We start from the raw sequence: 16,696 nt of genomic DNA, 5'->3' as shown, positions 1-16,696 counted from the left end.
CATAGTTCTCCTTCAGTGTACTCAAGTGAGCCAGGGGTATAGAGGCAAACTGGTTGCCATTGTGTAGCAGAACACATTTCAGTGATCGCTTGCTGCTGTCAATGAACAGTCTCCAATCTTTGGGTTCATACTGTGGCACTCCAAGCTTGAGCAGAAGCTGCGCAATATCTGCACAGTACACCAAGTCCTTCTCTTCCGAGAAAAAACGGAGGTACTCTTGATGCCTGTTGTGGAAGAAGCTGATGCGAGCACTGTCAGAGAGGAGGTTTTTTTTCCTTCAATCTGGATGCCAACAGTTTGGCAGAGTCCTTTGACAAGCGGAGGTCACAAACTAGATCATTCAACTCCTTTTGGGAAAATGGATGTGGAGCATCATCTTCAAGAACCACTTCTTCTTCTTCATGTCCTTCAACACTGGAGGCATCTTCATCCCTAATGTCCGGAAGTTCTCTGAAGATAGGCACTGGAATTTCATCACGATGAGCTACAGGACGACGTGCTGATTGAAGATCAGGATACTTCGTGGGGCCACTGCCCCATTAACTTAGTTTTGATCCTCCAACTTTATGCTTTGCTGGACCAATTTATGGAAGATTTCGAGGTTTTATGACTTCAAACTGATCCCCTTTCGACATAATCACCCAGAACTATCGGACCTGAATACTTCTTGTCATTAAAATAATCATTTCCAATCAAAATAATTATTCGACATGGCATGTTACCCCCACCAACTTCTTCTAAAATGCTCCAAACAAGCGTACATGTGAACAAAAATGTAACAAAACGACATGTGGCCATAGCTCAAAAACTTGACCTGATTGAGCAAAACCAATGTGATTTTTGGATTCAGCGCATCAGATTTGTCCTAAATCAGCTGAAAAAACACAGACAACAAATTTGTTGTTGACCAGTGTAATAGATAGATGATAGATGATAGATAGATAGATAGATAGATAGATGATAGATAGATAGATGATAGATAGATAGATGATAGATGATAGATAGATAGATAGATAGATAGATAGATAGATAGATAGATAGATATAGATAGATAGATAGATAGATAGATAGATGGATATAGATAATAGATAGATAGATAGATAGATAGATGATAGATAGATAGATGATAGAGATGATAGATAGATAGATAGATATAGATAGATAGATAAATAGATAGATAGATAGATAGATAGATAGATAGATAGATAGATAGATAGATAGAAATAGATGATAGATAGATTTGGAGCAGAATGAAGAAATAGATATATGCTTTCATTTTATTTTCCTTATTAATTGCTCCTTGTTGTTTAGCTCAGGTCTCAAAATAATGACATAACATTTAGGAGAAAAAATGCAGCACAGTAACCCAGAACTGGAAGACAAGATGGAGAAGATTTCCACAGCTACCATGTATTTCCCTTTGGTGCTCAGGTAGGTTGGAACAAAGGATAACCATACACTGCAAAACACCAACATGCTGAAAGTGATAAATTTGGTTTCATTGAAACTGTCAGGTAATTTTCTAGCCAGGAAAGCCACAATGAGGCTGACGATGGCCAGGAAACCCATATAGCCCAAGACACAATAAAACATGGTAGCTGAACCTTCATTACATTCTAGTATGATTTCTGCCTTTGCTGAGTGCATGTCTTTGTCTGGGAAAGGAGGGGAAGTACTTAACCAAAGAGTACATATGGCAACTTGAAGAAAGGAGCAGGAAAGGATGATAGAATTTGTCAACCTTTTCCCTATCCATTTTCTCATTTTTGAACCTGGCTTGCTAGCCATAAATGCCATAACCACGGTGATGGTTTTTGCCAAAATGCTGGAAAGGGCCACAGAGAATATGAAAGCAAACAGTGATTGTCTGAGAAGGCAGATCACATTTCCAGGCTTCCCAATAAAGAGTAAGGAGCTGAGGAAGCAAAGGAGGAGGGAGATGAGCAGGATGTAGGTGAGGGTCCGGTTGTTGGCTTTAACTATTGGGGTCTCTTTGTGCTTCATAAAAATTCCAAGAACTAAAACAGTGATCAAGGAAAAAGCAATAGTCAAGATGGCTAAGATGATCCCTAAATCTTCTTTGTAAGAGAGGAAACTTAGAACTTTAACAATGCATTTAGTTTGGCCCTTGTTTGGATATTGGTCTTCTGGACATTTGATACAGGCATCCATATCTGAAAAAAGTGAAGAGTGTTGAAGAAGTTGACCAATTTCTTTCCAAAGCAGTCAGTTCTGAGAGCAAGGGATAGTTCTCCATTTGTGTTATTATCGTTATTTGAATCACTCTAGGAGAAAGGACTTCCATATTTCCACAGGATGACAAGGTTGTCATAAATCATCATTTTAAACACCCTTGCAGTACTTTGTAGTTTTAACAATATGCTTGCTAAAACTCCTATCTGTAGTTTTAACAAGCATATTTTTGTTGGTGGCAGTCTGCCCCCACAAACACTCTAGCCTCAACATTTTACAACACCTGTAGCATCTACTGAACTTCTGTTAGCCCCACATTGGAATAGCTAGATATTGGTGCATAAATAATTGTGGTCATATTATTCCTATCCAAGAATATCAGCTGCAAATTTTCAAGCTACCAGAGTTGGACCCAGGAGCACCCCTAAATGACAAACCTATTATTTCAGAGTGAGCCATCCAGAATACAGAATAGACCAATCTCCCATATATGGGAATCACCTACATACAGTGCTTTGTTCTTCCCAGGGTTCAATCTCACTTTAGGGACTGTCATCACTTTGTCAAGGAAATAGTTCAGATCATATACAGCTTATCCTGAATTAGACTTTATGGAGAAATACAGCTGTGTGTCATTAGCATACTGATGACACTTTGCCCAAACTCCTAATTACCAGTCCTAGCAGCTTCATGGGCCTCAACACTGGGGAGAAGGACACCACAGAACAAGGACCATGCTGTTATTGGGACATAACTCTTTAGGTAGGTTAGAGATACTCCCCCATCTGCCCCACCACACTTTCTTCACCATATTCCCAAGATGATAATATTCATGTCCAGAAAGTAGTCATTATAGGGTCTAAGGTGGGCTTTGACAGAAATGGATGCACCACCATAGGTTTAAGGTCAATTGCAACAATTCCATCACACAGAGACATGTTCACCCCACCTGAGATCCATCTAGTCAACCCTCTGTCTAATTGTCCTTCATCAGCTAGGAAGGGCACATACCAAGTGAGCAAGCTGCTCATCACATCATTGCAAGGGTTCACAACATCAGGCCACATACACTGAAATACTCATCCAATATTTGATCCTATGGGTTGCAACAACAATGTATTTTTTAATGTATTATTACATTTATATACTCCCTTTCAACCTATAAAATTTGTATTGCAAACTACTTTTAAAAGTATTCAGGGCATATGCATTCTCCAAATATAACCATTATGTTGTGTTATGAAAATGTTTTGGTATCACTATACATTGTGCCTCTTACCCTTCTTGACAGAGATCATCCCTTCTGGACACTGAATACAATCATAGCAACAAAATTTCTCTCCCTCTTTCTTCTTCCTGCTATAGCCAGGGCAACAGTTGTCATTGCACACAGAAACAGGCAGCACCTAAGTGGAATCATAAATGGAAGATGAGCAATAAGAGATTAGCTTTCCTCATTTATCAGTCAACTACCATCTGATTTGAATCATGTGATAGGGGAATGAGGACAAAGCATTTGGCACAGCTTTGTATCACTCTTCCCACTGCTTGGGAGATAAATGTATGCAGTGGGGAGCCATCTGAATGAATGTCTGCCTGCATCAGCCATGACTGCTCTGTGCATGTTCCAGAATTCAACATGAATAGAGAAGGCTGTCCACTACAGCAAATTAGTTCCTTGGTGTTTTCTAGGAACTACAGTATAAACTCAAGTATTTGCTGGTAAATTTCACCTGATTAAAATTTGGATGCCATTCAATTTGGTCATCATGAATGGTTAATTCCTTGCCAGAAGGAGCCTGAGGTTCCAGTCTTCCAACTTTTACTCTAACAACAGATCCATTGGGGAACATCAACCAGTTTGTAACATCAAAACCTGCAACTATTTCTCGATTACTGTCAAAGTGCACAATGTCTCCAGCACTGTTATTAAATAAGATGCTCTTAAGAAAATGATGGATCTATGTTAAAAGAGGAACAAAAGATGGAGTTAATTTTGAAATTATTTCAGGGAGCTTCACAAATGTATGTCATATTTGAACAGTAGATGTAATGATTTGCACCCTCTGTCTGCCATGTCCATCCATTTGATTCCAAGGATGGCCATTGGTTTTAAAACACTAGAGTCTTACCTCTAACCAAAAAGAAATCTGCATGCATTTTAATGTAACTGATTTATGTAAACTTACACTTCCTTCTCCCTCTGGTTCCAAAGCTAGGCTACTTTTTAAACAAAAGTATTGATGTGTATTTACCTGCCACAGTTGCATGTTCCGAAATGTCCATCTCTCTCCCAATCTTCTGTGTTTGGAGTTCAGTTTGTATATGGCCTGCAAAGCATGTGCCACAGCATAGACAGCATTGTAGACATTGTAGCTGTGGCCAGTCATGTGCATTTCAAACAGAATGCCAGGAAGGCTCTCCAGTGTCTCCTCTCCAGTACATATTTTCTTCTCCTCTTCCTCCTGCTCCTTAGAGGCTTTGAATGAACAAGTAAATGCCTGTTCCCAGAAGTCCTTTATAAAACCATCTTTTTTGGCCCAGAAAGGTTTTAACATCTGAATGAACTTTTGGAATCCTAATAGCTTATTTGCATGAACTGTAAAGGATATGGAACCATGGAAAGTCTGTATTTCCCAATTCTTCTGAACAGATAGTGATGCAAAATCCCAGTGGGATGTAATAATCCATACTTTACCCAGAGGTGGATATTCCATTAAGGGTGCTACAAGTAGCATTAATCTCAAAACCTGAAATGACGGAGGCTCTCCATAAATAAAAAATACTCTGGGGTTTTGCTCAAAGACAATTGCATAATTTACTGAATGCTGTAAACCATAGTCCACCATCTCATCCACATAATTCCATTTTGGTATTCTTACTATGAATGCATAACAGATGCCATTCTGGGAAAGCATTGGCACAATTGCCTGTAAAAACCTGTCTCCTTTGTCATCATCCACAGCCACGAGCCCTATCCATGTCCATCCAAAATGCTGAAGTAACCGTGCAACTCCTATATGCTGGTAGGTTTCATCTGGGACCATCTGGTACAAAAATGGAAATAGAAGTTTTGTACCTTGTTGTGGCAAAAATGATCCATAGGTGAGCTGAAATCAAATGCATAAGCATTTTTTTAAAGGATGACAAGATCATTCTTAATTATTGAATCACAGAGGTGCAGGAGTTATTTGGGTCATGTGAGAAGGACCACACTCTCTCCATTTAGCCTATTCTGGTGCACACTAAATCCACAAAGTTTTTTCAAACTTCCCTTAAATGGGTTATTATCCATTTTAGATTCATTACCCTTCTCTGAACCCATTTCCTGAAATAAAGATTCTGTACCAGAGAGGTGAAATCTCCATATCCCCATGCACACAGCTTACTTGTGGAGTCTTTCGGGTTGCTGAAATGATGGCAATATTGGCAGAGATTTCAGAGATGCATCCTCCAATGAGAGCTATCAGATTGTTCTGATTGTCACAAATGAAGTTGGGGACAAACCTATGTTGTGTGGAGTGAAGGTTCAGGGTAGCTTTATACGTCATTCTTGCAGTGTAGTAACTATTGAGGATGTGGAATCCTAGAGATAAATTTGATAAGATGTTGGGATTCTCATTGATCTCTTTGACAGCAAATGCTAAGGCCAGTATATGCTGGTAGTTCTTTGGCACAGATCTGTAATAAGAGTAACAGCTGTTTAATAAAATTGCAACTTTTTTTTTGTATTCTTCGTCCTTGCTCATCTGCAGGCACCCAAGCCACTTTTGTGACACTAGAAAGTAAATAAAGAACAGCATTCATTAATAATAATGGTCTGCACATATTAAAAATTGGGTGAGAGATAAATAATATTGCCTTACATGGGTTCGTTAATCAAGATCTGTGTGGGCTGTTCCATGAAACTGAGATGGTTATAGAGGAAGACAACCTGAGAAACAATGACACCAATGATAAGATTTCCTGGCTCGTAAAATTCATGAGGAATAGGGACTGGATCATCCAATATGCTGCAGTTAATAGAATGTGTCTTACATACGGAATGACACAGCAGTGCAAGCAGCAACACGATCACTAGCATGATCCTGGTGAGAAAATTTTGCCTCCAAACATAGATTCCCATGCTTCCAAATGCAGCATTGCATGTAACAGTTAGTAGTTTTGCTACAACGTTGAATGCTGAATGATATTGTTGCTAAACAGGTTTACCACATGTCTAGTTAGGGAATCAGTGCTCCGAGATACTGGTTGTATGTTTAGAAATATCATCTTATCTGTCTGTGTCCCCAAACACTGCATTTCTTGTATATCCTCATTTCATTGTGTAAAGAGGAGTGTTTGAAATCAACATACAGATATCTTTATGCATCATGAGCAAAGAAACCAAAACTGTAACTTTAACCCTCAATCTGTATTTCAAAGGAATGGAATGTACATGTTATTATTTCCAAAGCCCAGCCTATCCCTAGATCAAATTTAGAGTAACACAAGGGTTTTATAGTTCTCTTCAAATGCTGACTATTGATCTTGCTTACAGGCTCTGGAATCTCCAGTGTGCCAGAGGATAGAAAGCAGTAATTTTCTGAGTGATAAGAATAATTATTATTTCACCAATGTGCTGTTGGCCTTTGAGGTTGCGTCATTCTTGACTAGGAAGTTATTCCCCCCCCCCAATTTTGCTGCTATATTTCTTTGAGAGATTATATGTAGCACATAGCTGAATAAGTGCAGGACTACAATTCAGTTCCCTCGTGATTCCTATTTCACATAACATGAATGGACTCTCCTACCTTGGAGGTTTTTATGCAGAGGTTGGATGGCCATCTACCATGGATGCTTTAGCTGAGATTCCTGTATTGCAGGGGGTTGGACTAGATGACCCTTGTGTCCCTTCCAACACTACGATTCTATGATTGTGTGAATGCTGCAGTTAAAAATCACAGCCTGAGGAATTTTATCATGTTTATGGCTCCATGTTCTTTAACAAATCCCTTTCCAATTTTGTTTGTCCTACTTATTGTTAATATTATGACAATTATTAATTTGCTTTAGTAAAATATATTTGGCTATACAGTACTATCATGATTTGATTTTCTTGACTGGGCAGGGTGACCTGAAAATGTGGATAGTTAAATTGATCTCCTTTTCGTGATCTTAGGGATAACAGCAACCTTCCCTCTTTGCAAATTTGGTGGAGATGTTAAGTTTTCTCCTGACATAGGCTATAGGACTTGGGGGGGGGGGGAGTTCTGTCCAACATACGTTGCTCTTCTGTTGAAACCTTAACTGATGTGCAGAATGCAGTGCTGACCCAGAAAATTGAGACAATTAATCATGAGTGCCCTCACCCACTTAGCACAGCTTAAACATTTTAAGAGCATTCCCCAGAACTGAAAATTATGAAGTGAACTGAGAGACTGTTTATAGACCCTGACACACACCTGGAGTTTATATTATATATGATTTATTATTATTATTATTATTATTAAGTGGATTTATATGCCACCTTTCTGTTGAGGCACCCGAAGTGGTGAGCAATTTGAACATTAAAACAGACACATTATATAAGCCGAAGATTGACAGAGTCCTTGCATGCCAACTGGGAGCTGATGATATAGGTGCTTCTTGCTTCTGCCTTGCCTCATGGCACACAGTTCTTTAGCCGTCCCAGGGAAGTTGGGGTGGGACCTGCGTCAAAAGTTATGAAAAGTAAGGTGGTATGCTAGGGGGTTTATGGTGATAGGGCAGGAGATAAGCTAGCCACCCTTTGTTTCCAATTGTTATAAATGGTTTGTGTGAATTTATTGAGGAGTTTTAACTTCAATCTAAATTTATGCTTCAATAATGGAAAAGCAGAAAATGGAACACCCTCATTTCTTTTAGATTCTAATCCCATTCCGTCTGGAAAATTAGGAATAGATTTTCTGACATCCGAAGTAGAATTGTTTGAAATAGAAAGCTTACTTTTGGAAAAATAATCATTTTGGTGACATTAATCTATCTATGATAGAAAAACTCTCTTTTTTTCTGGCACTGAATATCACTGAGTATCATCTGCCAAACTAGGCTGTCTTTATCCTTTCTAGTAATTTGGATGTCAGGCTTGGGTCTCTCCCACACACACAAAATGACTCCGGCAGTTAATTATTTCAGATTTATTTGTCAATTAAGAAGCCTCAGTTGGAGTTCAGCTAATTTCAGTCCTCCTCTGATGACACAGTTGCTGGAACTGAGGTCTGCCCCCTTTTCCCCCAACCGGAAAAATGCTACCTTCTCTTCCTGTTAGTTTTGTGCTTCTCAGTTAATCTCGTGAGTCCACGAGATCGGGGAGATTGCACTCCCACTATTTCTGTCGGTATCACTATCTGACCTTTGTAGCTGCATTTCTGCATTTGTGCCTCTTTGTGTACAAAGGTCAAATTCCTGTGGCTGACTGATTCTCCCCACTTTCACCTCCAAGTAGAGTTAACCTAGTAGTATCTTTTCTGTGAGGGATCAAGGGGCTAAAACACAAGTTCTACAACCTTTGTAGGAAAAAGAAACTTGTTCACTATGATAGCAATGTCTTCTATATGAACAATTATAGGGAATGGAACACAGGTAGTGTTCCTCTCTCATTTGGGAAAGATCTCTCAACTGCTACCCAGGGGCAGCCCACCCATGAAGTGGGGTGAAACAGCCATCTCAGGTAGCAGAAGCCCATGAGGCAGTGCCCCTGTGGATGCCCAAACTCCACCACTGGCACCACCACTGGCAGAGTAGCAGAGCCAGTATTGGCACCAATTTCCGATGAGATCTCATGAGATTTTACCAAACTCTTGCGAGATCACACAGGGAGTGAGATATCTCATGACATCTTGGTGAGATCTTATGAGATCTTACAGGAAATAGGTGCCGATGCTGGCCAAGGAGGTGACAGAGCAGGTCGAATGGCAGAACCAGAAGCACTTCCCATTTTACCTCAGTAGTGAAATGGGATGCACCACCCATGATGCTAAATAACTGTAGACTAGGCACCAAAGCTAGATATTTCTCCTCAGAAATCAAGTAGCAGTCACACAGAGTGTGGAGCGACTGGACTAGTAGAATGAAGTTGGACAGGCACTTTGGGTGACATGGGTCTGTCTCAGCTCTACTTGCAAGAATTCTCTGAGGGATGCTTGCTTAAACAAGCGCCTATGCAGTACTTGCCAACTCCAATGAAAATATATACAGGAGTAGAAAGAAGAAGTGGACATAATAACACTCATGACAATGTTATCCATATAGCTTGTTTTCTCTAGATCTATTATACTATTCATTCTCTCAGTTATTCAGCTGGACTCTAACACAATGATGTAGCATTTAGAGGAAAAGATGCAACCCAAAAGGCCAGAATGTGATGATATAATGCAAATGACTTATACAGCAAAGTAAATATATGTATATTCACGAGCAAGATGTAGTTGTGGACATAAGTTTTCATTTTATGTTCCTTATTAATTGCTCCCTGTTATTCAGTTCAGGCCTCAGTGCAATGATGTAGCATTTAGGGAAAAAGATGCAGCCCAGTAACCCAGCACTGGATGATAAGATGGAGAATATTTCCAACTTGAAGTGTGATGCATCCATCTCCACTGATGTTGCAAGGATTTCCTTAATGTTTCCTTAATCAAGCCCAAATGCCTTAATAACTATAAGCTACAATGTTATCATATATGTTTCATTTCGTTTTCCTTATTAGTTGCTCCCTCTTATTCAGTTCAGGTCTCAGTACAATGATGTAGCATTTAGGGAAAAAGATGCAACCCAGTAAGCCAGCACTGGATGATAAGATGGAGAATATTTCCACAGCCACCATGTATTTTCCTTTGGTGCTCAAGTATGTTGGAACAAAAGTCAGCCAAACACTGCAAAACACCAACATGCTGAAAGTGATAAATTTAGCCTCGTTGAAACTGTCAGGTAACTTTCTGGCCAGGAAAGCCATAATAAAGCTAATAAGGGCCAGGAAACCCATATAGCCCAAGACACAATAAAACATGGTAGCTGAACCTTCATTACATTCTAGTATGATTTCTGCCTTTGCTGAGTGTATGTCTTTGTCTGGGAAAGGAGGGGAAGTACTTAACCAAAGAGTACATATGGCAACTTGAAGAAAGGAGCAGGAAAGGATGATAGAATTTGTCAACCTTTTCCCTATCCATTTTCTCATCTTTGAACCTGGCTTGCTTGCCATAAATGCCATAACCACGGTGATGGTTTTTGCCAAAATGCTGGAAAGGGCCACAGAGAATATGAAAGCAAACAGTGATTGTCTGAGAAGACAGATCACATTTCCAGGCTTCCCAATAAAGAGTAAGGAGCTGAGGAAGCAAAGAAGGAGGGAGATGAGCAGGATGTAGGTGAGGGTCCGGTTGTTGGCTTTAACTATTGGGGTCTCTTTGTGCTTCATAAAAATTCCAAGAACTAAAACAGTGATCAAGGAAAAAGCAATAGTCAAGATGGCTAAGATGATCCCTAAATCTAATTTGTATGACAGATAGGTTAGAACCTTGTGAATGCATCGAGTTTTGTCCTTGTTTGGGTATTGGTCTTCTGGACATTTCACACAGGCATCCATATCTGAAAAATGAAAAAGAATGGTTCAAATATTTCTATAGGTTGACATACATAATTATAGAAATTACAAATTCCAATAATCCATTTAGTGTAAAGCTTGCTGTTGATGGCTTTTTCTTCCTCTTTTTAAAAAGTGAGTCAGAAATTCTTGTTGATGTGCTCCAAATAATCAAGAGATCAACTAGTAAAGTACAATCAATAGAGTAAACCACAGTAGTGGTTTTTTGAGGTGAAGCAGCCAGAACTCTACACAGTATTTCAAATACAGTCACACCAAATATTTGTATGATAACACTTTGGTATCTGCAGTTTATTGTGAAACCCTTTCCCCGTCTATTCTGGAAAAGTGTAACATCTATCTGAAGCATAATAGCTGAACAAAAGCAACTGAAGTTTAAAAGTAGCTCTGCTTGTTTAGAAGCCTGTAACATCCATTAGAATTAGTATAATTATTCCTAGGGTAACTTTTTCCTAATAGAACATTGCCTCCTGATAAATCTTTTGTTTTATCAGCTTTGTTATGTTAAATAAATCTTATTTGTTCAACTCCAAAAATCTAAGATTTTCCTCATACAAAATCCAAAAGATAAACTGTGGTGGTTAAAATATATATTTATAGGAGTCATATGGAGTCAGGGTTTGCCACAATTGGTGGAAGTGGTGAGATTACGCTTCATTTGTTATGATTCAGGTATATGTTACAGGTTTCTAGACTAGATGGAAAATGCTCAGCTTATTTGGAATTATTTTACTCCAGTTCCTTAAGTTAAAGTAGTTGCATGTTACAGCTTAATAATTTGGTTCTTAAACAAGCTCCATACACAACTTCCTTCACAGCTAAATACTTTGGTTCTTAAACAAGGTGGTATTTTCTGTCAGTTACCCAACCTTTTAACAATTACACTCCTGAGGCACTTCAAATAGTATCACAGATCCAGGGGATCACCACACCCCCTCTTAACTGGTTTGGGAGTCTTTTTCTAGACAATCTTTCCAATCCGAACTTGGATGGCTTTAAAAGTGAATTGGAGAAATTGATGAAGATTAGGAGTATCAATGATTACTACAGTTGGAGACAGTGTGCTTCTGAATACCAACTGCTGGAAATGACTGGAATGAGGAGTGCTCTTGTGCTTGGGTCGTACGTCTCAAATCAAATACGGTAAGTTTACAAAAGATGAATGATATCACATTACATAATTGTCTCTTACCCTTCTGGCCAGATATCATTCCTTCTGGGCATGGAGCACAGTCATAACAGCAAAATTTCTCTCCCTCCTTCTTTTTCCTACTATAGCCAGGATAGCAGTTGTCATTGCACATGGAAAGGGGCAGCACCTGAACATAATAGTATAAAACTGGGATTAGTGCTCTTCATTCATTCAGCTCTTTGATGAGACTTACGTTGGTAGAACCAGTTGGCCCGGCTTCCCCTTCCATGCTTTTGCCATTAATTGAGGCTGAATGTCTCATGAGAAGCCTTCCTTTCTGAATATTTACTCAAGTCCACCCTGTTGGCTCAGTGTGTGGTTTAGAACTCTACAATGTGTAAACTGAAACACAGCCAAAACTTGCCCTTCTCCACATTTTGTGAAGTTCTCCAACTAAATAATGTGCACCAAAATGCATAACTGTTAAAGTGCACAATAATATAGAGTACAGAAAATGTACATAAATGTGTATATTAGTGGAAATAGCATACAAATATGCATACAAAATGTTTATACTACAAGAAATATATAGTAAAATGTATATATGTAATATTGTTAGCCTGCATAATCTAGCAGCTAAAAAGCAAAGAACAATGACAAAGTGACCCAAACTTCACTTTCTGGTATGTCTCACCTGATTAAAGCTTGGATGCCACACAATCTGGTCATCATGAATGGTTAACTCTTTGCCTGGAGGAGCCTGAGGGTCCAATTTTCCCATTTTTACTCTTACCACAGAACCATTGGGAAACATCACCCAGTTTGTGACATCAAAACCTGTAACCAATTCTCCATTTTCATCAAAGCACACATTGTCTCCAGCACTATTATTGAATATGATGCGCCTTAGAAAATGATGGACCTAGATTGAAAGAGGAAATGAATAGAGACAACATAGTCCTAAAATTATTTCAGCGAGCTTCCCAAAAACCTTATAGTTGTCATCACTGCAAGCTGATCTATGTAGGCGCCCAATCCGAGAGCAATTATATCCACAAGAAATGGACACAAAGCAAGCTAGTGTAAATTAAGCTGGTGTAAAGTTATACCAGGTTAATTTACACTAGTAGTAGCACTGCTGCTGCTACTTAAGCATGGTAGAACGAAAGCAAGCCTTTCAAACTGTGTTTTATGCTGAATTCCCAAGTCATGTGAGAGAGCTGAGTCATCATAGGATCCTGCCTATGTCCCCACTTTCTCCTACCCCTGTCCTGTCCTCAGCATGCCCCACCTTTGGACTTAAAGAAGCTTCTAAGTCAGCTGAGCCCCCATGAACAAGTTGTGATGGTGTATCTTTAGCTGAGCTGCGGCTGGGGACTTATCACTGGTTTAGCCTGATTGAGCTAGAAATCAGTTGACCTTGCTGGCAATATGCCACATGCTAAGCTGCTTATCCTAGTGGAGATTGCCCACCTAATCAGTATTTTATGATGTGACTGACAGTGTTTTTCCAAAGAAAAAGAATTCCACAAACTCCATTTTAATGGAGTTGAATTGTGCATTTATAGTTATTTTTAAGCCTCTGTCTCAAACACAAGTCTGCTTTATGGTTTTTTATATACTTTAAAAGTATTGATTTGTTATTACCTGCCATGATTGCATGTTTGGAAATGTCAGTTTGCCCCTTTCTTCCAATCCTCTGTATCTGGAGTTGGATTTGTATATAGCCTGCAAAGCATGTGCCACAGCATAGACAGCATTGTAGACATTGTAGCTGTGGCCAATCATGTCCATTTCAAACAGAATTCCAGGAAGGCTCTCCAGCTTCTCTTTGCCAGTGCAGGTTTCATTTTCATTTCCCTCCTCTGATTCATCCGACATTTTAAATAAACAGTTGAATACCTGTTTCCAGAACTCCTGGATAAAACCATCTCCTTTGGCCCAAAAAGGGCTCAGCATCTGAATGAACCTTTGGAATCCTAATGGCTGATTTGAGTGAACTGTGAGGGATATGGAACCATGAAATGTTTGTATCTCCCAATTCTTCTGTATAGACAGTGATGCAAAGTCCCAGTGGGATGTAACTATCCATACTTTCCCCAGAGGTGGAAATCCTAGTATGGGTGCTACTAATAGCAACATTCTCAAAACCTGAAAGCATGGAGGTTCTCCATAAATAAAGAACACAGTTGGGTTTTCTTCAAAGACCATTGCATAGGTTCCTAAATGCTGTAAAGCAAAGTCTATCATCTCATCCACATAATTCCATTTTGGTATTCTTACTATGTAGGCATAACAGATGCCATTCTGAGAAAGCATTGGCACCATTGTCTGTAAAAACCTGTCCCCTTTGTCATCATCCACAGCCCAAAGCCCAACCCATGTCCATCCAAAATGCTGAAGTAATCGCACAATCCCTGTGTGCTGGTGGGCTTCATTTGGGACCATCTGATACAAAAATGGGAATAGCTTTTTGACACCTTTTAGTGGTAGAAGTGACCCATAGGTCAGCTGAAATAAAATGCATGAGTATTGTTCAGATGGATTATAAGAGCAAGACATCATTTTTACATAATAGAAAGCAGTCCTGTAGTCCATCACATTCAACATCCTGTGAAAATTCAGATAATGCATAAGGACAAACAAAAGACAACCAATTACACCCTAAGCTACCCCCAACCTCTCTCACCACCAAGGAAATACAACAAGTGAATAGTAAGAGAACCCAGACAAGTAAAGCTGACACAACCCCCCACTACTAAGTAGAAGAATAGAAGCATAACCACCCGACACCTCTTTCCCCTTTTTCTTCCTAATTGTTCAAATCAATTCATGAACCAAGAACTTATACATTGACTGCTAATAATGAACCATATGTTGTAGATACCTTTCCACATTTATCATGCTATTTTTGTGATATACAAATGACATGAGAAAACTTGGTATACTTATTTGTATAACATTATTCTTGTTTATAAAACCCAAAAAGGAAAAAAAAAGGGAAAACAACAAAAGCAAATGCATAAGGACTTGAGAAGCTTGGATCATGAGCCAAACTGAGCCACTTGTCTCATGGCAGCAGATTAGGAAGGGTGCTGCCATAAACACGCTCCACTCTGTTGGAGAAAGGCCTTCCAAATTGCTTCATAGTTCCAGTTGGAACATAGTTCCACTTCCACTCCCTGTTTCAGAACCCGTACAAGAAATGTTTGAGTTGTGTGTTTGGGGACGTTGCAAACAAATGCAACTAGGAGGCTCCTGTATGGTTCTTGACCATCTTTAAAGCTTTGAGACTCAATGAAGTTGGATTTTCTCCACCTCTTTGTTTCAGCCATCGATAAACATTTTGAGGAGCAATAGCTTCAAAACAAAGCCCTGAAGCATCCCACTTAAAATACCCCCAAACTTTGATGAGAAGCTGTTGAGTTCAGTTTTCCTACAAGCTCCACATCCACATGATTATATAACCGTCTAGCCCACATTTCTCTCATTCAGTACTTAAACTATCATGGTGAACACTGTCAGAGAGCTTGCTGAAACTAAGATGGTGTACCACAGTTGTGAAACCTCCACACCCTCATGCATACAGCTTACCTGTGGTGTCTTGTGGGTTGCTGAAACAATGGCCATATTTGCAGAGATTTCAGAGATGCATCCCCCAATGAGAGCTATCAGATTGTTTTGCTTGTCACATTTGAAGTTTGGGACAAACCTATGTTCTGTGGAGAGCAGGCTCAGGGTGGCCTTATAGGTCATCCTTGCAGTGTAGTAGCTATTGAGGATATGAAACCCCAGAGAGATATTTGATAAGATGTTGGGATTCTCATTGATCTCTTTTACAGCAAATGCTAAGGCCAGGATGTGCTGGTAGTTCTTTGGCACTGAACTGTAAGAACAGTAGCAACTGTTTAATAAAACTGTTTAATAAAACAACTGCCAGAATAAAATATATCTACAGGTTTCCAAGATTGAACTGCAGTTTATAACTGCCCAATATTATATACTGAAGTACAAAAATATGCAGGTGGCGCTGTGGGTTAAACCACAGAGACTAGGACTTGCTGATCAGAAGGTCGGCGGTTTGAATCCCTGCCACGGGGTGAGCTCCCGTTGCTTGGTCCCAGCTCCTGCCAACCTAGCAGTTCGAAAGCACATCCAAGTGCAAGTAGATAAATAGGTACCGCTCCAGCAGGAAGGTAAACAGCGTTTCCGTGCGCTGCTCTGGTTCGCCAGAAGTGGCTTAGTCATGCTGGCCACATGACCTGGAAGCTGTACGCCGGCTCCCTTGGCCAATAAAGCGAGATGAGCGCCGCAACCCCAGAGTGGGTCACGACTGGACCTAATGGTACCTTACCTTTTTTCAAAAATAAGACACCCTCCAATGTGCTAACGAGATAAATGTGCCTACAGTTCTATGACTTTTTAAATGCTTAATAAAGTTTGTCCTTCAATTTTGGAATCCACTCTTTTCCAAGAAGAACATTGTAAAAAACCGAATCTAGGCAGCCAATATGTAAACTATGATGTGCTTCCAATATTTCTAGAGGAAAATAAAAAACAACAAAAACAGATGTAGTATGATAATCTTTGGTCAGTTGCTTAACCATGCAAAATGAACATGGACATTCCTGTTACTCATCTGCACATTTTCAAGTTGTAGGTGTATTTTACAACCATACATGGAAATAAAAAGAAAACAAAATTAGATTCAGATATACCCACTATGAGTTGAAAAACTAAATGTTTCA

General features: G+C 39.5%; 2 protein-coding genes and 1 pseudogene across 3 annotated transcripts in view; 1 reads left to right on the top strand and 2 right to left on the bottom strand.

The window, feature by feature from the left end:
• Window positions 1-16,696, top strand: part of LOC309356057 (craniofacial development protein 2 pseudogene) — a 282,752-nt pseudogene that overhangs the window by 219,894 nt on the left and 46,162 nt on the right. The gene's annotated exons all lie outside the window — the stretch shown is intronic.
• Window positions 1,273-6,839, bottom strand: LOC309354763 (vomeronasal type-2 receptor 26-like; the record flags this gene model as incomplete). The annotated part of the gene is made up of 7 exons (XM_081885034.1): window positions 1,273-2,174; window positions 3,473-3,599; window positions 3,927-4,154; window positions 4,449-5,303; window positions 5,583-5,874; window positions 6,060-6,206; window positions 6,808-6,839. The coding sequence occupies 7 exons, from the start codon at window positions 6,837-6,839 to the stop codon at window positions 1,273-1,275; spliced, it is 2,583 nt and encodes an 860-aa protein (XP_081741160.1).
• LOC309354762 (vomeronasal type-2 receptor 26-like) overlaps window positions 9,899-16,696 on the bottom strand; it is a gene marked incomplete at both ends in the record, with an annotated part of 73,740 nt that continues 66,942 nt past the window's right edge. The window contains 4 exons of the mRNA XM_081885033.1: window positions 9,899-10,800; window positions 12,009-12,135; window positions 12,643-12,870; window positions 13,596-14,459. Of these exons, the coding sequence (XP_081741159.1) occupies window positions 9,899-10,800; window positions 12,009-12,135; window positions 12,643-12,870; window positions 13,596-14,459 (2,121 nt within the window). The remainder of the gene's footprint in view (window positions 10,801-12,008; window positions 12,136-12,642; window positions 12,871-13,595; window positions 14,460-16,696) is intronic.

Source organism: Podarcis melisellensis, assembly GCF_964234715.1.
Source record: "Podarcis melisellensis genome assembly, chromosome: 13".
Taxonomy (NCBI): Eukaryota; Metazoa; Chordata; class Lepidosauria; order Squamata; family Lacertidae; genus Podarcis; species Podarcis melisellensis.
The sequence above is the reverse complement of the archived record's forward strand: the minus strand, read 5'-3'. Positions and strand labels throughout refer to the sequence as shown.